General features: G+C 48.3%; 1 protein-coding gene across 1 annotated transcript; it reads right to left on the minus strand.

The window, feature by feature from the left end:
- LOC136613004 (uncharacterized) lies at positions 1–26,457 on the minus strand. Its single transcript, XM_066593790.1, has 7 exons — positions 26,426–26,457; positions 15,591–15,738; positions 12,858–13,074; positions 12,281–12,419; positions 11,763–11,890; positions 10,037–10,089; positions 1–1,867 (listed from the first exon to the last, which is right to left on the minus strand). The coding sequence occupies exons 3-7, from the start codon at positions 13,058–13,060 to the stop codon at positions 1,020–1,022; spliced, it is 1,371 nt and encodes a 456-aa protein (XP_066449887.1). The 5' UTR covers positions 13,061–13,074; positions 15,591–15,738; positions 26,426–26,457; the 3' UTR covers positions 1–1,019.
- Positions 26,458–27,527: the final 1,070 nt, after the last annotated feature.

Here is a 27,527-nt window from a genome sequence, read left to right on the forward strand (position 1 = left end):
AAATCACAACAGATCAAAGATTTAATTTCATAAAAATATACACGATCTATAAAAATACATGAAAAAACCCACTGTAACCCACGATCATCACTTAGCATACCATAGTCAACTATTAGAAAACATACCGCACCTCACTGTCATCCCAGAATACAATGTACTCCACTATTCCAGAACATACTGCACCCTGCTATCATCCTAAAACATACTGCTCCCCCACTATTACAGAACATACTGCACCCTGCTATCATCCTAGAACATATCAGAGCCCACTATCATCCAAGAACATACCGCTCCCCCACTATTAGAGAACATACCGTACCCCACTATCATCCCAGAATATAACACAAATCACTATGATCAGTGAACATACGGTATTCCAATATCATCCTCGCAACTACTATCGGCACAGCCCATACCATACTCCCTATCATCACAGAACATACCGCACCCCATTCTCATCACAGAACATATCACACCCCATTCTCATCACAGAACATACTGTATCCCTCTAATACTACAGAGCATACTATACTTCACTATTAAAGAACAGACCGTATCTCACTATCATGCCAGAACATACTGCACCCCACCATCATACAATATATCACACCCTGCTACCATCATAGAACATACCGCAGCCCACTATTATAGACTGCATAAATCCTTGTATATCGAGCTCCCCCTAGTGGCAACTATTAACAGCCAGAATTTTAGCTATTTATTCTGACCATATGGTTGCTTCTATCAAGGGTAATCAGGCTGATGAGCCCAATAGGTGACCCTGATGACTGTACATCCTCTGTTTCTCTGATGGCGGCCCCAAGATTAGTATGGGTCTTCATAAAGGCACTGCTTCCTTGCTTACCAATGTTGTGTTGCTTAAAGTGAGGGACAATACTCTGTAGGTCGCTTCTACAGACCTTAATCTATTGATTATAACTGGTGAAGGGTTCTATAACCTAATAGGTTTATTGGCAGCTGACGAGTAGTGTGGTCCGAATGGAATATTTCAGCCACACCTAACCCTCCTTCATCGCATCCGTCTGCACTTCAAACTCCTCTCTGTTCAAGACCTTGAAGTTGATTTCCCGATATAGTAAAGGATTGGCGTTTCTGAACTCCCGAGTTGCTTCATACAACTTTCCAAGAACAGGGGCTAGAGGTTCAAACCCTGCGGTGTCCGCCAGCCACTTATTGTACCCCCACTGGTTCTCTCCTAGGCGGTGCAGGTATTTGAGTGGTAAGCCAGAATTTCGATGTTCTTCAAGCTCCATGCGAGACTCAGAAAGCATTTGTTCTGGAGGTGGTAATGAGCATTTGCCCTCCAGTGTTAACAAGAAAAACTGAGCCTGACAGTGAGCGAGTGGGAATGGGACCACGATTTTACAGACCCCAATGAAGCACAAGGTAGGGTATCGCGCATGGATAAGGTGTTTATAGAGTGGCGGAAGATGGTCCTGCCCAGGGTTACAGCTTTCCATATCTTCACCCTCCAAAAGGCCCCAGTCCAATGCATCCTCATGTTCACCATTAATATGCTCACCAGCTGTTCCTTGGGTCCTGGGCAACAAGAATGGGTAGTGGTATTTGTAACCAGTACAGAAAATTAATGTATCTGCTTCAATCGTTCTTCCATCCTCACAAATTAGAGAGTTATGAGTAGCACTGACTACCGGAGGTGCCATAGAGACATTCTCTGGTGGGCTCCACTGTAGGGAAGGACCCCGATGGCTCAAAGTGACACTTTTGGCATGTGCAGAAAGTTCAATAGATATGTCTACACCTGAAGGTCCTGAGCCCAAAAGGACTATGGAACGTGAAGAGAAGACCTCTGGATAGCGGTAAAAATGACTGTGTAACACTTGTCCTGCAAAAGAAGTTTTAAAAAAGTTAAAGGTGACCCCCAACTCTATTTTATTTTATGCTTACATACTTTTAGCCTCCTGTAACCACCTCTAATTTTTAGCCGATACTTCTGATGCCTCCAGTCTTACACTGGATTGGCACAGAGCAAATATGATGCCGATATTAAAAAAGGGGTCAAAAAGTGCACCTGGAAACTACAGGCCAGTAAGTCTGACTTCTATTGTGGTTAAAAAGTTTGAAGTGTTTCTAAGAGATGCTATCCTGGAGGACCTCAAGGGAAATAGCTGTATAACTCCATATCAGCATGGGTTTGTGACAGATCATTCCTGGCAAACCAACCTGATCAGCTTCTACGAGGAGGTAAGTTCTAGACTGGACCGGAGAGAGTCATTGAATCTTGTGTATCTGGACTTTTCCAAAGCGTTTGATACTGTGCTGCATAAAAGGTTGGTATATAAAGTAAGCTGGGGCGTAACTATAGGGGATGCAGAGGATGCGGTTGCACATGGGCCCATAAGGCCTGTCTTCTCCATATAGGGAGCCTAGTAGTATCAATAAAGCATTATAGTTTGGGGCCCCGTTACAGGTTTTGCATTAGGGCCCCAAACCTTCTAGTTACGCCTCTGAAAGTGAGAATGCTTGGTCTGGGCAAGAGTGTGTGTAAGTAACTGGCTCAGTGATAGAAAAAAGAGGGGGGTTATAAACTGAACATACTCTGATTGGGTCACCGTTACTAGTGGGGTGCCACGGGGGGCAGTACTGGAGGGATCACACTTACTAGTTGGGCGCAATAGGGGGCAGTACTGGAGGGATCACACTTACTAGTTGGGTGCCACAGGGGGCGGTATTGGGCTCTATTGTTTTAAATATATTTATTAATGACCTGGTGAAAGGATTGTGCAGTAAACTATCAATATTTGCAGATGATACAAAACTACATAAAGTAAATAACACAAGAGAGGACAGAATGCAGAAATACATATAGATCTGTATATGTTTATATAGGGCTCTGTATACGGTTACAAATGGATCTGGATAAGTTGGAGGTTTTGGGTGGAAAGTGGCAAATGAGGTTTAACACTGATAACTGTAAGGTCCTGCACACGGGAAGGAAATCCATGTCACCATTACACACTAAATGGGAAACCACTGGGAACACTGACCGGGAGAAGGACTTGGGGGTTTTATAACTGTAAGCTTAACTGGAGCAACCAGTGTCAGGCAGCTGCTGCCAAGGCACATAGAATCATGGGGTGCATCAGGAGAGGTCTAGGAGAGCATGATGAGAACATTGTTCTTCATCTTTACAAGTCACTGGTCAGACCACACATGGAATATTGTGGGCAGTTTCGGACACCGGTACTCAAAAAGGACATATCAAAGCTTGAGTAGGTACAAAGATGGGTAACTAAAGTAATAAACAAATGGACGGACTACAATACCCAGAGAGGTTATCAAAAGTGGGGTTATTTAGTTTTTAAAAAAAAGACGTCTGAGGGGCGACCAAATGACTATGTATATATATATCAGAGGTCAGTACAGAGATCTCTCCCATCATCTATTATACCCAGGACTGTAACAAGGGGGCACTCTAATAACTATGTATAATATACCAGGGGACATGGCTTCTAAGTAGAGAGCGAACGTACTTGTCCGAGCTTGATGCTCGTTCGAGTATTAGCGTGTTCGAGATGCTTGTTACTAGAGGCGAGCACCACGCGATGTTCGAGTTACTTTCACTTTCATCTCTGAGACGTTAGCGCGCTTGACTGGCCAATAGAAAGACAGGGAAGGCATTACAACTTCCCCCTGCGACGTTCAAGCCCTATACCACCCCCCTGCAGTGAGTGGCTGGCGAGATCAGGTGTCACCCGAGTATATAAATCGGCCCCTCCCGCGGCTCGCCTCAGATGCATTCTGACAGAGATCAGGAAAAGTGCTGCTGATGCTGGAGCTGCTATAGGGAGAGTGTTAGGATTGATTTTAGGCTTCAAGAACCCCAACGGTCCTTCTTAGGGCCACATCTGACCGTGTGCAGTACTGTTGAGACTGCTTTTTGCAGTGTTGCACATTTTTTTTCTTTTTTTGGATATCGGCCATGCAGAGCATTGCGTCCTGCAGTAATTTTACATAGTCCAGGGCCAGTAGTGGGGGTGAGGCAGGGACAGTGAAAGACATATACAGTCTATATAGGCAGTGGGCTTTTCCAAAAAAATTTGGGGAAAAAAATCTATTTGGGCTGCCTGTGACCGTCCTGACTGTACTGAGTCTCTGCTGGGGGTAGTTGTCCTAATTCATACGCAGCCAGCTAAGTGTTACAGCAGGCTTGCGCAAAATTCTTTCCTGGCTCTGCATTGCCTCTTACATCACCGCTGTCATCCTGTCCAGACTGAAACAGTCTGCAGTAATTTTACATAGTCCAGGGCCAGTAGTGGTGGTGAGGCAGGGACAGTGAAAGACATATACAGTCTATATAGGCAGTGGGCTTTTCCAAAAAAATTTGGGAAACAAAATCTATTTGGGCTGCCTGTGATCGTCCTGACTGTACTGCGTCTCTGCTGAGGGTAGTTGTCCTAATTCATACGCAGCCAGCTAAGTGTTACAGCAGGCTTGCGCAAAATTCTTTCCTGCCTCTGCTGTGCGTTCCGTAAGCGAAGTCAGCCTCCAACCACAGGCCAATAAGCGGCACATTTAATTACAGCGTTCTGTTTCTGCACTACTGGTAATACAGCATGCTGAGGGGTAGGGGTAGGCCTAGAGGACGTGGACGCGGGCGAGGACGCGGAGGCCCAAGTCAGGGTGTGGGCACAGGCCGAGCTCCTGATCCAGGTGTATCGCAGCCGACTGCTGCGGGATTAGGAGAGAGGCACGTTTCTGGCGTCCCCACATTCATCTCACAATTAATGGGTCTACGCGGTAGACCTTTATTAGAAAATGAGCAGTGTGAGCAGGTCCTGTCGTGGATGGCAGAAAGTGCATCCAGCAATCTATCGACCACCCAGAGTTCTGCGCCGTCCACTATTGCAACTCTAAATCCTCTGGCTGCTGCTCCTCCTTCCTCCCAGCCTCCTCACTCCATTACAATGACACATTCTGAGGAGCAGGCAGACTCCCAGGAACTGTTCTCGGGCCCCTGCCCAGAATGGGCAGCAATGGTTCCGAATCCTCTCCCACTGGAGGAGTTTGTCGCGACCGATGCCCAACCTTTGGAAAGTTCCCGGGGTCCGGGGGATGAGGCTGGGGACTTCCGGCAACTGTCTCTAGAGCTTTCAGTGGGTGAGGAGGACGATGACGATGAGACACAGTTGTCTATCACTCAGGTAGTAGTAATTGGAGTAAGTCCGAGGGAGGAGCGCACAGAGGATTCGGAGGAAGAGCAGCTGGACGATGAGGTGACTGACCCCACCTGGTTTGCTACGCCTACTGTGGACAGGTCTTCAGAGGGGGAGGCAAGTGCAGCAGCAGGGCAGGTTGGAAGAGGCAGTGCAGTGGCCAGGGGTAGAGGCAGGGCCAGATGGAATAATCCACCAACTGTTTCCCAAAGCGCCCCCTCGCGCCATGCCACCCTGCAAAGGCCGAGGTGCTCAAAGGTCTGGCAGTTTTTCACTGAGAGTGCAGACGACTGACGAACAGTGGTGTGCAACCTTTGTCGCGCCAAGTTCAGCCGGGGAGCCAGCACCACCAGCCTCACCACCACCAGCATGCGTAGACATATGATGGCCAAGCACCCCACAAGGTGGGACGAAGGCCGTTCACCGCCTCCGGTTTGCACCGCTGCCTCTCCCCCTGTGCCCTAACCTGCCACTGAGATCCAACCACCCTCTGAGGACACAGGCACTACCGTCTCCTGGCCTGCACCCACACCCTCACCTCCGCTGTCCGCGGCCCCATCCACCAATGTCTCTCAGCGCACCGTCCAGCAGTCGCTAGCGCAAGTGTTGGAGCGCAAGTACGCCGCCACGCACCCGCACGCTCAAGCGTTAAACGTGCACATAGCCAAGTTTATCAGCCGGGAGATGCTGCCGAATAGGGTTGTGGAAACGGAGGCTTTCAAAGGTATGATGGCGGCGGCGGCCCCGTGCTACTCAGTTCCCAGTCGCCACTACTTTTCCCGATGTGCCGTCCCAGCCCTGCACGACCACGTCTCCCGCAACATTGTACGCGCCCTCACCAACGCGGTTACTGCCAAGGTCCACTTAACAACGGACACGTGGACAAGCACAGGCGGGCAGGGCCACTACATCTCCCTGACGGCACATTGGGTGAATTTAGTGGAGGCTGGGACAGAGTCAGAGCCTGGGACCGCTCACGTCCTACCCACCCCCAGAATTGCGGGCCCCAGCTCGGTGCTGGTATCTGCGGCGGTGTATGCTTCCTCCACTAAACCACCCTCCTCCTCCTCCTACGCAACCTCTGTCTCGCAATCAAGATGTGTCAGCAGCAGCAGCACGTCGCCAGCAGTCGGTGTCGCGCGGCACGGCAGCAAAGCGGTGGGCAAGCGTCAGCAGGCCGTGCTGAAACTACTCAGCTTAGGAGAGAAGAGGCACACGGCCCACGAACTGCTGCAGGGTCTGACAGAGCAGACCTACCGCTGGCTTGCGCCGCTGAGCCTCCAACCGGGAATGGTCGTGTGTGACAACGGCTGTAACCTGGTGGCGGCTCTGCAGCTCGGCAGCCTCACGCATGTGCCATGCCTGGCCCACGTATTTAATTTGGTGGTTCAGCGCTTTCTGAAAAGCTACCCACGCTTGTCAGACCTGCTCAGAAAGCTGCGCCACACGGGCGCTGCCACCCTGCGCACCCTGCAACATCGGTTTCATCTGCCAGTGCACCGACTGCTGTGCGACGTGCCCACACAGTGGAACTCTACGCTCCACATGTTGGCCAGGCTCTATGAGCAGCGTAGAGCTATAGTGGAATACCAACTCCAACATGGGCGGCGCAGTGGGAGTCAGCCTCCTCAATTCTTTACAGAAGAGTGGGCCTGGTTGGCAGACATCTGCGAGGTCCTTGGAAACTTTGAGGAGTCTACCCAGATGGTGAGCGGCGATGCTGCAATCATTAGCGTCACCATTCCTCTGCTATGCCTCTTGAGAAGTTCCCTGCAAAGCATAAAGGCAGACACTTTCGCTCGGAAACAGAGACGGGGGAAGACAGTATGTCGCTGGATAGTCAGAGCACCCTCCTGTCTATATCTCAGCGCGTTGAGTAGGAGGAGCATGAGGAGGATGAAGAGGAGGGGGAAGAGACAGCTTGGCCCACTGCTGAGGGTACCCATGCTGCTTGCCTGTCATCCTTTCAGCGTGTATGGCCTGAGGAGGAGGAGGAGGATCCTGAAAGTGATCTTCCTAGTGAGGACAGCCATGTGTTGTGTACAGGTACCCAGGCACACATGACTGACTTCATGTTAGGATGCCTTTCTCGTGACCCTCGCGTTACACGCATTCTCGCCACTACGGATTACTGGGTGTACACACTGCTCGACCCACGGTATAAGGAGAACCTTTCCACTCTCATACCCGAAGAGGAAAGGGGTTCGAGAGTGATGCTATACCACAGGACCCTGGCGGACAAGCTGATGGTAAAATTCCCATCCGACGGCGCTAGTGGCCGAAGGCGCAGTTCCGAGGGCCAGCAGGGGAGGCGCAGAGATCAGGCAGCATGTACAGCACAGGCAGTGGAACACTCTCTAAGGCCTTTGACAGCTTTCTGGCTCCCCAGCAAGACTGTGTCACCGCTCCCCAGTCAAGGCTGAGTCGGCGGGAGCACTATAAAAGGATGGTGAGGGAGTACGTAGCCGATCGCACGACCGTCCTCCGTGACGCCTCTGCCCCCTACAACTACTGGGTGTCGAAGCTGGACACGTGGCCTGAACTCGCGCTGTATGCCCTGGAGGTGCTTCCTTGTCCTGCGGCTAGCGTCTTGTCAGAGAGGGTGTTTAGTGCGGCTAGGGGAATCATCACAGATAAGCGTACCCGCCTGTCAACCGACAGTGCCGACAGGCTTACACTCATCAAGATGAACAAAGCCTGGATTTCCCCAGACTTCTCTTCTCCACCAGCGGACAGCAGCGATACCTAAGCAATACGTAGGCTGCACCCGCGGATGGAAGCATCGTTCTCTATCACCATCAAAAATGGGGACCTTTTAGCTTCATCAATCTGTGTATAATATTCATCCTCCTCCTCCTGAAACCTGACGTAATCACGCCGAACGGGCAATTTTTCTTAGGCCCACAAGGCTCAGTCATATAATTTTTTAAAACAATTTTTATACGTTTCAATGCTCATTAAAGCGTTGAAACTTGCACCTGAAGCAATTTTTATTTTAACTGGGCTGCCTCCAGGCCTAGTTACAAATTAAGCCACATTAACCAAAGCGATTAATGGGTTTCACTTGCCCTCTTGGTTGGGCATGGGCAATTTTTCTGACGTACATTAGTACTGTTGGTACACCAATTTTTTGGGGCCCTCGCCTACAGTGTAATCCAATTAATTTTTTGCCCACCTGCATTAAAGCTGACGTTACATCAGCTGTGCTGGGCACTGCAATGGGATATATTTATGTACCGCCGGTGGCTTCCTGGCACCCACCCATGCTGTCGGTCCACACGGAGTTGTAACTGCATGTGTCCACTTCTAAAGAACCCCAGTCTGACTGGGGCATGCAGTGTGGGCCGAAGCCCACCTGCATGAAACATGACATTACCTCAGCTGTGCTGGACAATGCAATGGGATTTATTTATGTACCGCCGGTGGGTTCCAGGGAGCCACCCATGCTGTCGGTCCACACGGAGTTGTAACTGCATGTGTCCACTTCTAAAGAACCCCAGTCTGACTTGGGCATGCAGTGTGGGCCGAAGACCGCCTGCATTAAACATGACATTACCTCAGCTGTGATGGGCAATGCAATGGGATATATTTATGTACCGCCGGTGGCTTCCTGGCACCCACCCATGCTGTCGGTCCACAGGGACTTCACAATAGGGAGTTGTACCTGCCTGTGTCTATGAATTAAAAACCCCGGTCAGGTTGGGGCATGCAGTGTGGGCCGAAGCCCACCTGCATTTAATCTGACGCTAGCTCTGCTGTCCAGGGCACTGCAATGGGATACATTTATGTACAGCCGGTGGGTTCCAGGGAGCCACCCATGCTGTGGGTGCACACGGAATTCCCATTGCGGAGTTGTACCTGCTTGTGACTATTTATAAAAAACCGAGGTCTGACTGGGGCATGCAGACACCTTGACAGAATGAATAGTGTGTGGTACATAGGTTCCCCATTGCTATGCCCACGTGTGCAGCTCCTGATGGTGGTGGCACAGGATTATATTTCTCATTGCTTCTGTACAGCATTGTGGGCTATCGCCCCGCCCCTTTTAAAGAGGGTCGCTGCCTAGCCGTGCCAACCCTCTGCAGTGTGTGCCTGCGGTTCCTCCTCATGGCAGACGCACTTATAAATAGACATGAGGGTGGTGTGGCATGAGGGCAGCTGAAGGCTGCGCAGGGACACTTTGGTGTGCGCTGTGGACACTGGGTCGTGCGGTGGGGGGTTGGGCAGCATGTAACCCAGGAGAAGTGGCAGCGGAGTGTCATGCAGGCAGTGATTGTGCTTTGTTGGAGGTAGTGTGGTGCTTAGCTAAGGTATGCATTGCTAATGAGGGCTTTTCAGAAGTAAAAATTGTTGGGAGGGGGGGCCCACTCTTGCCGCTATTGTGGCTTAATAGTGGGACCTGTGAACTTGAGATGCAGCCCAACATGTAGCCCCTCGCCTGCCCTATCCGTTGCTGTGTCGTTCCCATCACTTTCTTGAATTGCCCAGATTTTCACAAATGGAAACCTTAGCGAGCATCGGCGATATACAAAAATGCTCGGGTCGCCCATTGACTTCAATGGGGTTCGTTACTCGAAACGAACCCTCGAGCATCGCGAAAATTTCATCCTGAGTAATGAGCACCCGAGCATTTTGGTGCTCGCTCATCTCTACTTCTAAGTCATTGGGGATTTTTGCCTTCCTCTGGATTAACATTGGTGGGGAGAATAATAGGCTGAACTAGATAGACATAGATCCATTTTCAGCCTTGCATACTATGTTTCTGTGTTTGTAGTCGGTCTTTGAACCCACTCATTCATGTTAACCAACAGTCTAATCAAATCAACAGTTTTTCTCACCCTGAAAGTTCTTTATGCCATCAATGTCAGGAATGTAGGGATCAGAGTAATGTCTGCAGAGAAAAGGACACAACATCACTCATCACAGTAGTCAGGATGGAACAAATGTATTGAAGGCAAGGAGAAGACAAAAAGACTGAAATAGGTGAACAAGAAAATGAGGAGGAGGTTCAAGTGGACGAATCACGGAAGAACTTCTAATACGGATCTCCAGCCTCAACCCAGAACACCAGCTCCACCCAGAGGAACATCAAAGGAACCTTTTGCACCTAGATATGCCAGAAGAGATTGACATCCCGATGGACCAGTCAGTCGTTTGCACTCACAGTATACTATGACTGACCCTGTTGCACCAGATAAGCTGGTCCTGACTAGCACTGGTCTCTTTTTGTAGCAAAAGAACACAAGAAAATTCATCACAATTTTGGCATTGTAACGTTCGTAATGACCCATAAAAAGAAAAAAAAATAGTACATGCGCACTGTGAAAAAAACATTTTTAAAAATGGCAAAAATAGATAATTTTGCATATCTCACTTCACAAAAAACGGAATAGAAAGCAATCAAAAAAATCAATTGGATCACCAAATTTTAACATCAAAAAGTACAACTTGTCTCACAAAAAAAAAAAATGACGAAAAAAATGCTGGGGGTCTTAAAATGCGGCAGAAAAAGTAAAAAAAAAAAACATACCAGAGTTGTAGATTTTGCTAATCTCTAGAAAAAAATGTAATAAAAAGTGATAAAATGTTATATGTTCCCAAAAATGAGATAAATGAAGACTAGAGCTGATCTCTCTAAAAAAAAAAAAAAAAAACTAAAAAAAAACAAGTCCTAGCAGAGCTCCGTCGATGGAAGAAAATTTAAGGCTCCCGGATTGCGGCGATAAAAATGCTAAATATTTTTTTCTGACCAGAGAATAATGTTATTACATTATTTATTCTCCATGCTCAACACTGTAAGGCTGGGTTCACATGGGGCGGATTTGCCGCAGAAATTCCGTGCGGAATTTTTCCGCAGCAAATCTGTATGCGGCCGCTAATCCCGGGATTAGCCAGCCATGTGGAGAAGATTTCTCAGAAATCTCGTCCACACGGGACGGCAAATCCGCTGCGGCTAAGCCGGCAGAAACCGCCGCTGCCGCGCAGATTTGCCGACCGCAGCATGTTCTTTTTTTTTCCCGCTGCGTCCGCGCTCTCCTCTATGGTAGTGCCAGCCGCAGTAGAAGAGCAAGCGGCCGGGCCGCTTTAAAACCACCGCGGGTTTTGAAGCAGCGGTTCTCCCGGTGGAAATCTCGCAATTTTTTGGCTGCGGCCAAACCGCGGGATTTCCGTCGGGAATCTGCCCAGTGAGAACCCAGCCTTAAAATGAAAACCAAAAAAACAATGGTGGAATTTCTATTTTTTTCTAATCCACCTAAAAAAATAAAGTTAATAAAAGTTCTACAATACATTATATGGACTCCAAAATGATACCATTAAAAAAATACTACTTGGTCTGAAAAAAACAAGCCCTCATACGGCTGCGGAAAAACAGTCATGGCTCTAGGAATGTGACAATGAAAAGAGACTGGAAAATCGGTTGGTCATTAAGGCCTAAAATGGGCCAGTGAATAGGGGGTTAAAGTAGTGAAGACAATTTAGAAAAAGTGGAGATGAGTTTTTGGACTAGATATACTGTTGACCTCAGGGGACCAACAGGTCAAGGTGAAGAGCGAGGACACTCACCCCACACAAACCATGATGGCATCAAACTTCTCCAACACTTGTTCTCCTTGCGTTCTGGATATCACCCTCCAGGTAACTCGCTCTTGGCCTTCAAGCACCGGATAGACGGACACCACACGAGTGTTAAACTGTAAAGTACCAGGGAACAGGGCAAGTTTAGAGTAACACTGACTGTGTCTTAAAGGGGTTTCAGATTAATGACTTTTATGGCGTCTTCGGCCAATACTTTGTTGGTAACCCAAATAACCATTCCCACTGGAAAGCTAGGAGATGCTCATGTCTCCATGTCAGTTGGAAAACCCCTAAAGTACAAAGAGATTATAGCTTGTCATGGTTTTGACTGCTGACCTCGCTGATGGACCTCATACTGCTTGTCTTTTGATCAAGTACCACACCAGTGAACAATACCGGATATATCTGCAGATCTATTCTAATGACTTGTACAAAGCTAAATGTTAGTAGAAAGACCCCAAACATTGAAGCCCAGGCTGAGATGGAGGAGATGTTCCAGGTCCCACCTTGATATGTGGTCGGATAGAGAATTTATCGGTGTATTCCTCCAGGTATTTCAAAACTTCTGAATGATGGATGAAGGACGTCATGGAGGGTTCAAAGGAAAAATCTGGAAATTCCATTACCTCTTTAGGAAGATTTGTCCTAAAACAGCAAGATATGACTCAATAATGAAGCAATAAATCCTCATCCTGTGGACTTCAGACCAATAATAATGTAGAACGGGATGATGAACATTAACACAACCTAATGGGGTCTGATGGAACTTCTACTCCATAGTCACGGCCTCCTAATCAACAGGAAATACACAGGAAATCTAGATTACATTACATACTGGATTATATCCATGGTAGATCCCAGAATGAGACAAGACGACATAAGACTACAGAACCGTAAGAGAGCACATGGTCACAAACTTCCACAGAAGGTGAAGACACCAACAGACTACAGTTTGTAGACTTCAGGTTCAGATAGGTAATGTATCATAAGAACATATCTCAGTACACATCAGACCAGTGAAGCAAAATGGATGACATCTGATTAGTTCATTATACTGTGGATTATTACATCATATAAACTTACTTCAAATCTCTGTACATACTGGAATGTGTATTGCCAGCATCTCCCGGGTTCTCTGTATAAACCCAAGTTCCTCCCACCTGACCAGTCATTTCAAATACCACCGGAGGTTCAAAGTTCATTGGTCGTGAAAGGATGTGACGTGCACTACAAAGTCCAGCTGCTCCAGCTCCAATCACTGCCACGCGAAGCCTACTGGATGTCATAGTGGCTTATATCTCTATTAAAGACCAAAAAAAGTATACCTTAATTTATTGTCCTATTACTAAGCCCTATGTACAAGAATATAAAAAATATAATGCTGCCTGCTATGTTCAAGTATATTACCACTATAATACTGCCTCCAACGTACAAAACTACTATAATACTGCCCCCTATGTACAAGAATATAACTACTATAATACTGCACCCTATGTACAAGAATATAACTATTAAAATACTGCCCCTATGTTCAAGAGTATAAATACTATAATACTGTCTCCTATGTACAAGAATATAACTACTATAATACTGCCCCCCTATGTACAAGAATGTAACTACTATAATACTGCCCCCTATGTACAACTACTATAATACTGCCCCCTATGTACAAGAATATAACTACTATAATACTGCCCCCTATGTACAAGAATATAACTACTATAATACTGCCCCCTATGTACAAGAATATAACTACTCTAATACTGCCTGCTACGTACAAGAATATAACTACTATAATACTGCCCCTATGTACAGGAATATAACTACTATAATACTGCCTCCTATGTACAAGAATATAACTACTATAATACTGCCCTCTATGTATAAGAATATAACTACTATAATACTGCCCCCTATGTACAAGAATATAACTACTATAATACTGCTCCTATGTACAAGAATATAACTACTATAATACTGCCCCCTATGTACAAGAATATAACTACTATAATACTGCCCCCTATGTACAAGAATATAACTACTATAATACTGCCCCCTATGTACAAGAATATAACTACTATAATACTGCTCCCTATGTACAAGAATATAACTACTATAATACTGCCCCCTATGTACAAGAATATAACTACTATAATACTGTCTCCTATGTATAAGAATATAACTACTATAATACTGCCCTCTATGCATAAGAATATAACTACTATAATACTGCCCCCTATGTGCAAGAATACAACTACTATAACACTGCCTCCTATGTACAAGAATATAACTACTATAATACTGCCTCCTACATACAAGAATATAACTACTATAATACTGCCCTCTATGTATAAGAATATAACTACTATAATACTGCCCCTATGTGCAAGAATATAACTACTATAATACTGCCCCCTATGTGCAAGAATATAACTACTATAATACTGCCCCCTATGTGCAAGAATACAACTACTATAATACTGCCCCTATGTACAAGAATATAACTACTATAATACTGCCCCCTATGTACAAGAATACAACTACTATAATACTGCCCCCTATGTGCAAGAATATAACTACTATAATACTGCCCCCTATGTGCAAGAATACAACTACTATAATACTGCCCCTATGTACAAGAATATAACTACTATAATACTGCCCCCTATGTACAAGAATACAACTACTATAATACTGCCCCCTATGTACAAGAATATAACTACTATAATACTGCCCCCTATGTACAAGAATATAACTACTATAATACTGCCCCCCATGTACAAGAATATAACTACTATAATACTGCTCCTATGTACAAGAATATAACTACTATAATACTGCTCCTATGTACAAGAATATAACTACTATAATACTGCCTCCTATGTACAAGAATACAACTACTATAATACTGCCCCCTATGTACAAGAATATAACTACTATAATACTGCTCCTATGTACAAGAATATAACTACTATAATACTGCCTCCTATGTACAAGAATACAACTACTATAATACTGCCCCCTATGTACAAGAATATAACTATTATAATACTGCCCCCTATGTACAAGAATATAACTACTATAATACTGCCCCCTATGTACAAGAATATAACTACTATAATACTGCCTTCTATGTACAAGAATATAACTATTATAATACTGCCCCCTATGTACAAGAATATAACTACTATAATACTGCCCCCTATGTACAAGAATATAACTACTATAATACTGCCCCCTATGTACAAGAATATAACTACTATAATACTGCCTACTATGTACAAGAATATAACTACTATAATACTGCCTCCTATGTACAAGAATATAACTATTATAATACTGCCTCCTATGTACAAGAATATAACTACTATAATACTGCCTCCTATGTACAAGAATATAACTACTATAATACTGCCCCCTATGTACAAGACTATAACTACTATAATACTGCCCCCTATGTACAAGAATATAACTACTATAATACTGCCCCCTATGTACAAGAATATAACTACTATAATACTGCCCCCTATGTACAAGAATATAACTATTATAATACTGCCTCCTATGTACAAGAATATAACTGCTATAGCTTAGCTGATCAGTTGGCGTCCTGAGCGACGGACCCCAGCCGATCAACTATTGATGACCTATCGTGAGGATAGGTGATCAGTAGTATTCTCCCTGGAAAACCCCCTTAATATGTAATTACTGTAGTACAACTGTATCTGCGGTATATGTGTATCCCTTTTGTACCACCTTCTCATCATTAACCCTTTCCTACATACAGGAGGTCAGAAAGAGATCCTACATACTTACATTTTGGATGCTTCTCCACTAGTGAATGTGGAGATGTCGACCTTTGGTCTCGTGCTCAGTAACTGATTGGCCGCTGTTGGCTGTCCTGTGTGGTAACGCCGGCATTCAGCGAGCCGTGATACAGAGTGTGTTGGGAAATTCCATCCATCTAATATTGAAACATTAACACAAACATATTAGTGTATAAATACCGCCAGACATGCACAGAAGGACAGGGACCCACTCTCCCATAGCAGCCTCAAGCAGGGGCTAATTGTGACTAATGGTAATCGGGTGGGAGGGGGGAATGTAACTCTGGATCAGTACAGGATAAGTAATGTATGTATACAGTGACTCCACCAGCAGAATAGTGAGTGCAGCTCTGGAGTATAATACAGGATGTAACTCAGGAGCAGTACAGGATAAGTAATGTATGTACACAGTGATTCCACCAGCAGAATAGTGAGTGCAGCTCTGCAGTATAATACAGGATGTAACTCAGGATCAGTATAGGATAAGTGATGCATGCACACAGTGACTCAACCAGCAGAATAGTGAGTGCAGCTCTGGAGTATAATACAGGATGTAACTCAGGATCAGTACAGGATAAGTAATGTATGTACACAGTGACTCCACCAGCAGAATAGTGAGTGCAGCTCTGGGGTATAATACAGGATGTAACTCAGGGTCAGTACAGGATAAGTAATGTATGTACACAGTGACTCCACCAGCAGAATAGTGAGTGCAGCTCTGGAGTACAATACAGGATGTAACTCAGGATCAGTACAGGATAAGTAATGTATGTACACAGTGACTCCAGCAGCAGAATAGTGAGTGCAGCTCTGGGGTATAATACAGGATGTAACTCAGGGTCAGTACAGGATAAGTAATGTATGTACACAGTCACTCACCAGCAGAATAGTGAGTGCAGCTCTGGAGGAAGGTTGTGTGTCTGAGAGCTCTGCTGGTTCCAGGGTGTGGTCGCAAGAGGCAGGTGTAGTTCTTGCTGGATCCCAGGAGCAGTGCACTGTTTCTGGGCTTGTTTGCTATGGATTCCCGTGCTTCCCCTCCCCGGCTCCGGTCGGGAGGGGGGAGGAATGAACCCCAGGAGGGGAGAGGATCTAGCCGGGGTACAGGCAGCGTCACCCAGACTCCCCGGAAGGACGTGGAGCACAGGAAGACCAGAAGCCAAACCAAGAGCAAGGTCAGTGCTGCAAAAGCACCTACAAGTGCCAGCTGGGGAGAGCATAAGAGGGGTGAATCTGTGACTGCCATGGCGTCTCGGATAGCTGCGAGTTTAAAAGACTTTAAGGAGGTCGGAAAGCAGCTCCAGAAATATCGCAGGGAGCTACAGACTGCCCTCAGCGATTTGGATAAGGCCCCACGGGGAAAGAAGAAAATTACTGCAGCGGAGAGAGTTAAATCCTGCAAGGAGGCAGTAGATTACTACAAGGAGGAGAGGTATAGGATACTGCAAGCCAGCGGCCCATTTAAAGAAAAACTCTTAAATGATGAGCGATTTTCTGGAATGGCGCATGTGAGCAGCGACAGTAGCTCTGATGAGTCGGAGGATCCACAGGAGGGGATGGCGGTATGTTCAGGGGAGCAGCCGTCCCTACAGCAGAGGGGAACTGCAGGGAGCAGCATTCCTGCAGAGCAGGTTAGCCTGCCCCCCACATCGGAGGAGTCCAATGCTGAGGATGCAGACGACGACAGCGACAGCAGCAGCGGTGAGGGGGCCCTCATAATGCAGCAAATCATGCTGCAGGAGTCCCCAGAAAGAATGCACAATATGTACTTTGGTGACGACATGCCTGAAGGAACATCTGCGGGCAAAAAGAAACAGAAAAAAAAGATGAAGACCACCGTGCAGGAGAGGTTTGTGTACGTCACCAAGCACTCCGGTCCGGCTGCAAAGTCAGATCGGGGTGCTAGCCCTGGTATACCCCTAGTCCCGGGCTCTGCAGTGGGTCCGGTGCAGGGGACTGGGGAAGAGAGGGTTAATGCGGCCCAAAACTCCATTCCTGCTTGTGCCAGTAGTGGGAATGGAGGCGATAAGGAGGCAGAGAAGGTCCGTGGGAAAGATGGAATGAGGGGTCGCGGCCAATCCGGAGGTGCTGGCACTGACGGCTGCCCCCCCAGTGGGAGGGGGGGGGCAGTCTGGCATCAGGTTCCACCAGTGGCGGCTTGGCTGTCCCTCCTGTGTCCCTAAAATGCCTGTCAGGTGCAGAGGGGGCGCAGTGGGTGGTGGCCAGGCCTGTCAATCCTCCCACACATCATGATAGTATTGCGGTAACATCTAAGCAACTAAAAAGTACAACAAGTCCCAGAATGGCTGGGAAAGTGGGCGAAGCTGGGGCTGCAGAGACGGCTCCTACCGACAATCATACGGGACTTAGGACTAATTCTGTCGGTCTCCAGCCTCAGCCTGCTGGAAAGTGTACTATTAAAAATAAAAGTGAATCAGGTCCTGGTCCAGCAAAAGGAAAGAAAAGGGCGAGTGGTGTGATGGATATAACTGCCAGTGCTACCGCTGCCCCTGCTCCCGTGGAGGCTCCAGATGCCCCCAATCCCCCGGGAGGTATGCCATCAGCTGTACGGGAGGGTGGGGCTTCGGGTAGTAGTCAGGGGATGGGCCAGGATCCAGTCACCCCTCCAGCGGCGACAACAGCTGGTAGAAGTTATGCCAGTGTCGCCGCTGGAGGGAGGGGGGATGCGTCCTCCTTGTCTTTGGGCTCTGGGGACGGCGTTTTGCAACAGCGCCTCCTGGAGGCCTTGAGGAGGGGGGAGAGCTCGATGAATGTAGGGGGCAGAGTTGTGGATTTGTCTCTCTGGGTGGAGAGACATGGTCTTGGTGCCTTCCGAGAACAAAGGGGGGAGACCGTCTGGTCCCTGCCGACAACCGGGCAGGACATTGGCCGTAGGAATGTGGCCCGTCTTCAGTGGAGAGGCAATGACGCGTGCCCATCCAGGAGTAAGGTGGTGGAGCTTCTGCTGAAGATGGGTTTCAGGGCAAATGACATCTATGCCCTGATCCATCCTTACGGCACGTCTGAGTTTGACATCAGCTTTGTTCGCCCAGAGGGCCTCGAGCTCTTTTGGGGGAACTACGAGTTGATGAAGGACGAGCCCGGCTGGCGCGGTTTCGCTGCACAAGTGGTAACCCGCCAGACTGGAGTCAAGAGAGTGACCGTTTTGACTCGTAACGAGTCCCTCTCTTGTTACGATATCATGACTTGGATAAGTCGGTACGGAGAGGTGGTGGATATGCCCAATAAGAACCGGGATGAACACGGCATCTGGTCCGGAGCCTGGACGTTTATGGTGAAACTTAGGCGTTCAGGGAATTCGGTGGCCCACATACCATCCGCGGCCTTCCTTGGCAGGGATCGTATCTTGGCCTTCTACCAGGGGCAGCCGAAGCTCTGTCACAAGTGCGGCGACCCCACACATTTGAGTGCAGCCTGTAATGTCATCAAGTGCGCTCTGTGTGGCGAGGTAGGTCATCTTGCGGCATCTTGTACGGAGATTAGGTGTCACCTGTGTGGTGACCTCGGTCACCCATTCAGTCGCTGTCCGCGCTCTTTCGCCAATGCGGTCAGGGCCCCAGTGGAGGAGAGCCATGAGGTTGCTTCTGCAGGGGAGGGGACCAGCAGAGGCGATGGGGCCCAGGAGCCAAGGAAGAACAAACATGCTGGGGCAGCCAAGCTAAGGCGCCAAGAGAAGCGCGGAAGGGGCAGGGAGCTGGTGGAAACCCAGGTGGCAGGTGGGTCAATGCTGGCCCCTGCTCCGGACGCAAATCATGTGGCTGAGGCTCCAGGGGACAGGGAGCTGGATGAGGAGGTCAGGAGGATCCAAAGGGAAGAGGATGCCACTTATTCAGATTCTTCCCACTATGAAAGTGTGGGTGAGGGCAAGGATGAGTGGCAAAAGAAAAAGCGTAAGCAGGGCTCCAAGAAAATGAAAAAAAGGGAAGGGAAATCTTCCCCTGTAACGGGCCAGGTGCAGGAAGGCAATCCAAACTCTCCTCTTGTTGGGCTCTCCAACAGGTACCAAGCTCTCTCGTCCTCGGAGGGAGAGGTGCCTAGGACAAGCGTGGGGTCTACAGGGGGTGCTGAGCCTTCCTCTTGTGGGGGTTTGGTGACCTCCAGGGGGAGGGCTGGCCCAGAGCCCAGTGGCAAGGAGGACGAGGTTGAGGAGCCCCTTGCCATGGACCTTTCAGTGTCCAAGAAACGTGGCAAGGGGTCACCCTCAGACCCTGATGAGAAGGGGGGTGGGAAGAAGAAAGCCATCTAACTCAATCACCAATGATGGCGGCACCCGCTCCGTTGACGCTGGCATCCATTAATGTTGCCAGCATTAAGTCTGATATGGCTAGATTTGCGGCCTTTGATTTTCTCGGCCGCGTTGAAGCCGACATTTTGTTTTTGCAAGAGACCAGGCTGCCAAATTTGGCAGCTGTGCATAAGGCAAGGAGGGAATGGAGATCTGGTCCATCTTACTGGTCTCTTGCGGCCGAGCCATATAGCGGAGTGGCGGTACTTTTTACTGCAGCGGTTGAATGCCGACGGGTTATCGAGTTAGAAATAGGGAGGTGCCTGATCCTGGATGTTCTCATGAAGGGACAAGAGCTTCGGCTAATCAACATCTACGGTCCCCAAACCAAGCGGGACCGCAAGGATCTCTTTATGAGGATCAAGCCGTACCTTTTTTCCAGTCGGCAGGTGATCTTTGGGGGTGACTTTAACGCAGTCACGAGGACCCGTGACAGGGGAGGCTCCCTAGGCAAGCTGACTTATGATAGTGTCGCGCTTAATAGCATAGCTAGCGAAGCTCGCCTGGTGGATGTCCACATCCGGCACACCCCAGGCCACGCGGGTTTCACCTATTATAGAGGCGAGTGCAGGTCTAGAATAGACAGGTTTTATTTGAAGGAGGAAGCCATCTCTTCACCAGTTTCTGTTGTTGAGGTGGAATTCTCCGACCACTGTCTGATTTTGTTTTCCCTGAATGTTGCAGAGACCCCCCGGATGGGTAGAGGCTTATGGAGGCTGAATTCATCACTCCTGGAGGAAGCAGAGATAAGACAGTCCTTTGAGGATTTTCTGCAGAGCCAGGTACCATTACTGGATCTTTGTAGCAGTAAGTCAGAGTGGTGGGAGATGCTCAAGATCAGGGCGGCAAGGTTCTTCCGCCAGCTCTCTAGCCTCAGGAGCCTGAGTAAGTACCGTCTTTATCAGGGCCTGAGGAGGAAACTCGAACATCTCGTCTCGACTGGAGGTAGCCGCGAGGAGATCTCCAGAGTGAAGTCTTTGCTCAAAGGGTGTCAGTATAATAGGCACGCATCTTTGGTTTTTGAGAGGGACTTCGGGAAGTACCACTCGCCCGACCCTTACAGAAACTGCAAGATGTCAGTGAATCGTAAAGTTGTCACTGGACTGATCGACGGTACGGGATCTCTGAACAGGTCCAGATCAGGGATTCTGGAAGTCATCAGATCCTTCTACTCGCACCTTTTGAGAAAGAGGGATCTAGATCGAGATGTGATGTCGGCTTTCCTGGCTGAAGCTGTTCCTGAGCCAGGGGATGACATCTCCCTTAATGTTTTGACAGAGGAGATCAACATAGAGGAAGTTAAACTGGCGATTGATGGGCTTGCGCTCAAAAAATCGCCAGGACCGGATGGCTTAACATCCGAGTATTATAAAACCTTTAAGGACCTCTTGAGTCCCCTCTTGACTGAGGTTTTCAATGAGTGTCTTTCCTCGGACACTCTCCCAAAGTCAATGAGGAGGTCGGCTTTGATCCTTCTGTCAAAGGGTAAAGACTCGAGCCGTATTGAGAACTGGCGTCCCATAGCGCTTCTCAATACGGACAGGAAGGTTCTGGCAAAGGTGCTGTTTAATCGGCTGGTCAAGTTTGCACCCCGGCTCCTCTCGGGCGCCCAGCATTGCTCTGTTCCAGGCCGTAGCACCTTTAGTGCTGTTCTAGGTGTCAGGGAGGCAGTGGAGCAGGGTAGGGCTGGTCACTGGGAGGGGTACCTGCTGTCCTTGGATCAGGCCAAAGCGTTTGATCGGGTTAATCACGAGTACCTCTGGTCTGTTCTTCTGAGATATGGCCTGCCAGTGGGGTTTGTCAATTGGCTCAAGACATTGTATGCGGGAGCTGAGACTTTCCCGCTAGTGAACGGTTGGGTCGGCCACCCATTTGAGGTTGGGTCTGGCGTCCGTCAGGGTTGTCCTCTGAGCCCCTTGCTGTACGTGTTTGGCATTGATCCTTTCCTTAGGATGATTGATGGTGGGCCTATGGCAGGGGTCGGGATGGATCGGGCGGTGCCGGAAGCCGCCCTCAGGGTGGCAGCGTACGCTGATGACGTCACCGTCTTTGTGTCCTCGAGGGGGGAGGCAGAGTACGTGATGGCAGAGGTGGATCGCTACTCGGAAGCATCTGGGTCCGGCATCAACTGGGATAAGTGCGAAAGTCTCTGGTTAGGAAGGGGAGATCCTACATTTAGTCTCCCGGACACCCTTCCAGTGCCCCAGGACTCGGCTAAAGTTCTTGGCATCAAATTTGGCCGGGGAGATTACCCCATGCAAAATTGGGTGGTCAGGCTCGATGGTGCCACTCAGAAGGTGGCCCAGTGGAAGGGTTGGTCTTTGACCCTTCGGGAAAGGGTTAACCTGATCAAAACATACCTGCTCCCTTTATTCATCTACCTGGGCAGCGTATGCATTTTGCCAGAGCCTCTCTGGACCCGGGTCTACAACCTGTTCTTCCTAATGTTGTGGGGGAACAGGTTGAACCTAATTAGGAGAGATGTCACATATCGCACGAGGAGACTAGGGGGGTTAGCTATGGTCAACCCCGTGGTGTTTCTCGTAAACACATTTGTTAAGATCAATATAGGCAACCTCTGGCAAGAGAGGGCTCCTCCGTGGGTATTCTCCTGTTGGGGATGGCTTCGGCCTTTCTTCCAGGAATGGGAGACTGGAGGGCGAGTGAAGGATCTTCGCACGCCGCACGGGCATCTTCCGGCTTACGCTACCGTGGTTCTGAAGATGATACGTCGGTGGGGTCTGGGGATGTGGGAGATCAGAACTCTGTCGAGGAAACTCCTCGATAAGAGGGTTCTGTTGACCCATTTCCAGAAGCCCCTGGCGCTCAAGGACTGCCCAAGTCGGGACCTGGAGGGAGGGTTACGTTTATTGAATTCTGACAGGATCCCCTTGAAGTTTTGGGACTTGACTTGGCGCTGTTTCCACGGGAGACTGTATGTAAGGGGCAACTTGAAGAGCAGGCCTTTGGTGGATAGGGGTTGCCCCCGCCAGGAGTGCAGCAACGTACTGGAAAGCATGGAGCATTTCCTGCTTCAGTGCCCCTTTAATACAGAGGTGTACAAACGGGTGGGAGCCTCCATTGGTTGGCCCAGGTTGGCACGCCTCTCGTATGCGGAATGGGTCTATGGGGCATTCGGGGACCTTGGTGGCAGGGACCGGTGCACTTTATTCTTAGTCAGCCTAGTGGTCAGGTTTCACATTTGGAACGCACGGTGTCTAGTTTCGACGGAAGAGAAAATCCTCCCCGTGGATGAGGTAAATAGGAACATCCTGGGTGACCTGGTGAAGGTGCGTTCTCTGGATTATGAGAGGTTGGGCACGACTAAGGCCTCTCTCCTATGGAGAGGGTTTGTATTTCGTTAGGGACAGTCTTCTTATTGTTAGGGTCTTTGTAGGGACAGAATAGGGAGAGGTAGGGACAGTTTCTCTGAGGGTAAGTTTTAGGGAAGGAGTAGGGACATTGTAGGGACAGATTAACTATAGGGATAGTTTTTCTATTTGGTCGGTGCCCGGCTTATCATATCCAGTCCTTGTGGAGGGCTGTGTGTGCCACTAGTAGAGTTTTTGTTTTTCGGTCAAAGATGAAGTATGTACGGCTGCAGGTAACTGAACCTTAGGCTTTCGGGTATTAATATGTAGTGTTGGTTTGTAGTTGTGTAGTATAAGAGATGTTATATGTTATGTTATGTTTTGTTTTGTATATAGGGCTAGGGGTTCTCGATAGGTTGGGTGGGGGTTTATTGGGGGGAGGGGGGGGGGGGATTTATGCCTCAGCCGTAGCTTGACACGTCCCGGACAATGAACACTGGGCACGGACTGTTGGTGCGGGCGTGGCCCTCAGGCTGCGGCGGGCAGGGTGTGTGTATGCGGTGCAGCTCGGCTCGTCCTGGACATAGACATTGAGCACGGACTTGGGATGCAGGCGTGGCTCCCAGGCTGCACCGTAGGGGGTTGTTTGGGGTGTGTGGTGGTTTGGTCAGGGTATAGGGTTAGTTTAGGATTATGTAAGGTTTTATTCTTGAGGTGGTGGGCATTAAAAAATTTTAAAAAAAAAATATTAAAAAAAAAAAAAATAAATAAAAAAAAAAAATTAAAAAAAATTATGTATTGGGTTGTTCTTATTATTGTTATTATTACTTTTGTTAATGTTTGCATTATTGTTATTATATCATTGCTTCGGTTATTAGTCAATTTTTTGGGATTTCAGGCTGGATCCTGTGTTAGGGATATGCTTTCTTACATGTCGGTTTATTGTTATATGTAATGTATATGTATTGGTGAGGATGAGTGAGTGTAGTTTGGAGTGCAGGTTGGTGTAGTGTGCTGTGTGTATTGTTTGGACCAGATGGACCTTTTGCTTTTGTTCCTTTGTCCTGTTAACACAAGTGATAATTTGGTTTGGTTTTATGTTTATGTCTTTTATGCCAAGTGAGCGATATTTATGTTCTGTTTATTGTTATGTTTTTCACTTTTATAATAAAAAGATCTACAGGATGTAACTCCGGATCAGTACAGGATAATGCCCCGTTCAGTCAGGCGCCCACAAGTTGTCCCATCGGACAGTACAGGACACACATCTGTGTGCGGTCAGTGTGGTGGGGGCAGTGGACATTGCATGTCCTCTTGTTTGTGATATGCACCACAATAGGACATGGAGTGATTTTTTTGTTATCTGGGCTGATCACTAAGGCCTCATGTCCACTAACACATTCTGATTTAAAATCCGCAGCGTTTCTCCCGCACGCGGATCCGCGTCCCATAGGGATGCATTAGACACCCGCAGGTAGTTAAATACCTGCGGATGTCATTTTTCCCTGCAGACGCGGATCCGCGTGCAGGAAAGAAATCCGGACCATGCTCTATTTTGTGCGGGTCTCCCGCAGGCTTTTATTGAAGCCTATGGGAGCCGTCCGGATCTGCGGGAGACCTAAAATCAGAATATACTCACCTGCTGCGGGCCGTGCGTGTCTTCCCTTCTTCTCGGCCGGGTCTTCTTGCTTTGGCCCGGCGGATGTGCCCGGCGCATGCGTGCGGCATGCAGCCAGCGTGCCGAGCACATCCGCCGGGCCGAAGAAAGAAGATCCGGCCGGGAAGAAGGAAAGACACGCACGGCCCGCAGCAGGTGAGTATATTCTATTTTCAGCGCTCATGTCCGCGGGGCAGGAGGGACCCGCTGCGGATTCTCCATGGAGAATCCGGAGCGCGCCTGATTTTCCCCGTGGACATGAGGCCTAAGGCTATACAAAGAAAAATTATTATCATTATATTCACACGGGCGAGCATGATATCGGGCCCAGAAACTCAACTTGATATTCTGCTTTCCTATGTGCAATTTTCACGGCGACGAGAAGCGTTTTTTATTAAATCGGACAAAACATTTGAGCATATCGTTTGTGTTAAAGCCCCCTTTATTGGCCATCCGTGTGCGGTCAGTGAAAGACGCGGGCAGCACAGACGGGACATACACCCGTGTAAATAGGCCCTCAGGCTGTGTTCACATCGGCGCGGAGGTTCCGCTTAGAGTCTACATTGTCAGTTCCCATGACAATCCCGGATGAAAGAGGAGCGCGCTGCACTACTTCATCCGGGAACCGAATGACCCCCATTATAGTCAATGGGATCCATCCACGCCGTTTAGTTCCACCATAAACCAGATCCGATTGGACAGGGGATTCCGTTCTCCTGCTCCCATAAGGCCCATGTGAAGAGAGCGTCAGTGATGTCATGTTCGCACGCAGCGACGCTAAATATTATAGAACATTATTTTCCATAATTGCAGTCTTTGGTGTTAGCAGTCTGGAGATTAAAGGGTTAAAGCTAATCGGTCACCCATTTTTTCTTGTTCATTAGCCTCTTAACTAGATGATTGTGCAACTTGGAAGGAACCTCGTTGGCGACGCTCAAAGTTCAGGTTTTCTGTAAACTTAAGAAGAAAAGTTCTAAAACTCTGTTATGTACTTTTGTTTGAACTTCTCCAGACCTCTGCTTGCTCTCAGTGAGTGGAAACCTTCTTGTTTACATCCAGAGGCTGAAAACCTGTAATGCTCCTCACAGCTGAGGGTTTGTTACAATTGTATCCAGTCTGGTTCCTGTTCCCCAGGTAAATGCAAATGGAGCCCTTAGTAGTTGGTTGCTTCAAGTGATCCGACTGGTTTATGTTACGCGAAAAGTAACCAAAAGTGGAGAATACCCCCCAAAAGCCCCGGGAACTACAAGTCACCCTCTTTCAGCTTTTCATAGCGGTTCCCTAGTTAAATCTGTTCTGAGGAGAGTCGGGTGATTACCAATAGGGTCACCGCCAGAAGGACGGCCATTACCGGCCTCACTAAAGGGGTCACCCAGCTTTCCTATACTCCTGATCGGCAACAAACCAGCAGCAGGGGGTGTAAAACTACTTTCCGTTATATATGAACAGCTCGGTCACAGAGGCAGAACTTACCAGCTGCATGGAGCAGTGACGGGAGACAGGAACATGGGGGCACTGCCAGGATGTAAGCAAGAAAGTGAATATCTACCTACCAAGCTGAGATCAGCGGACTGAGAGGGTTAATGAAAGTTACAGTCTGCACATCCCATTACAAGCTTGCTATTGGCTGTAAGTAAGCATGCTCTGTCGCAATGCATCTTGGGAAGTGTAGTTCAAGGATTTGCAAAAGCAGCCTGCAGGGCGCACATGTGGGAGGAGCGAAGCTGCAGGGCTGTCTGTGGCAGCAGAAGGGGGTCTAGGAAGTCCGAGTCTGTAGGGGTTGAATACTTATGCAAAGAGGATTCATTTACAGCCTTTAAAGGGTTTTTCAACAGTCCAAAAAAGTGGCTGAGGGTCGGCGCAAAATAAGCACTACTCACTGGTCAGATGTCGCCCGGGTGCACCGCCGCCTCGCCAGTCCGGTCAGTTGGCCCCTGCAGCCAATCACTGGCCTCAGCAGATATGTCCAGTGAAGCCAGCGATTGGCGGCTGCGGTCACATTTACAATGACCGCTGGATCAATCTCCTGGATCGGAGTGGCTGTGCGGCCCCAGTGGACATCTGACCGATGGGTATGGCGTAGGCTATGGTCACATCTGCGTCAGACTGTTCGCAGCCTCCAGTGCAGATCTGGTATGAAATCCAGGATAAGATAGCGCAGCATGCGGGAACATGATTGCCCAAATACTAGAGGCTGGATAGACCCCATCAGAGCCAGTGGGGTGCGGTAGGCGCCTGCCAGGTCTGGCACTTATGCTTTTTCTCTTGTCTGACTAATTGAACAACAAAACCTCCTAACACCAGTGCGGACCCCGCCTCAGGGCTTCTTCACCCACCCATATCTTTTACCCATGTTTGGTTCCACACGGACCGGCAGACATTTTCACGCAAGCAATTTTTTTTTCAATGGACTCGCGGTTCATGAGAAAAAAAAGTCACAGCGTGTCGTATTTTCATTTGTAGCACAAACAGATTAGATGCAATACCGCCAGGCCCCGCTGCTCGGACCGTCCATGGATATGTAGAGGCAGAAACCAAAAGTGGCAACAGCACGCACAATACACTTACTATCAGAGGTCTACATACCTATAGCCTAACCACATTAAATAATGCAAGGTTCTTGGTATATAATTCGATTGAATTACATTGGCCCAT

The sequence above is a fragment of the Eleutherodactylus coqui genome, chromosome 2 (genome assembly GCF_035609145.1).
Source record: "Eleutherodactylus coqui strain aEleCoq1 chromosome 2, aEleCoq1.hap1, whole genome shotgun sequence".
NCBI lineage: Eukaryota > Metazoa > Chordata > Amphibia > Anura > Eleutherodactylidae > Eleutherodactylus > Eleutherodactylus coqui.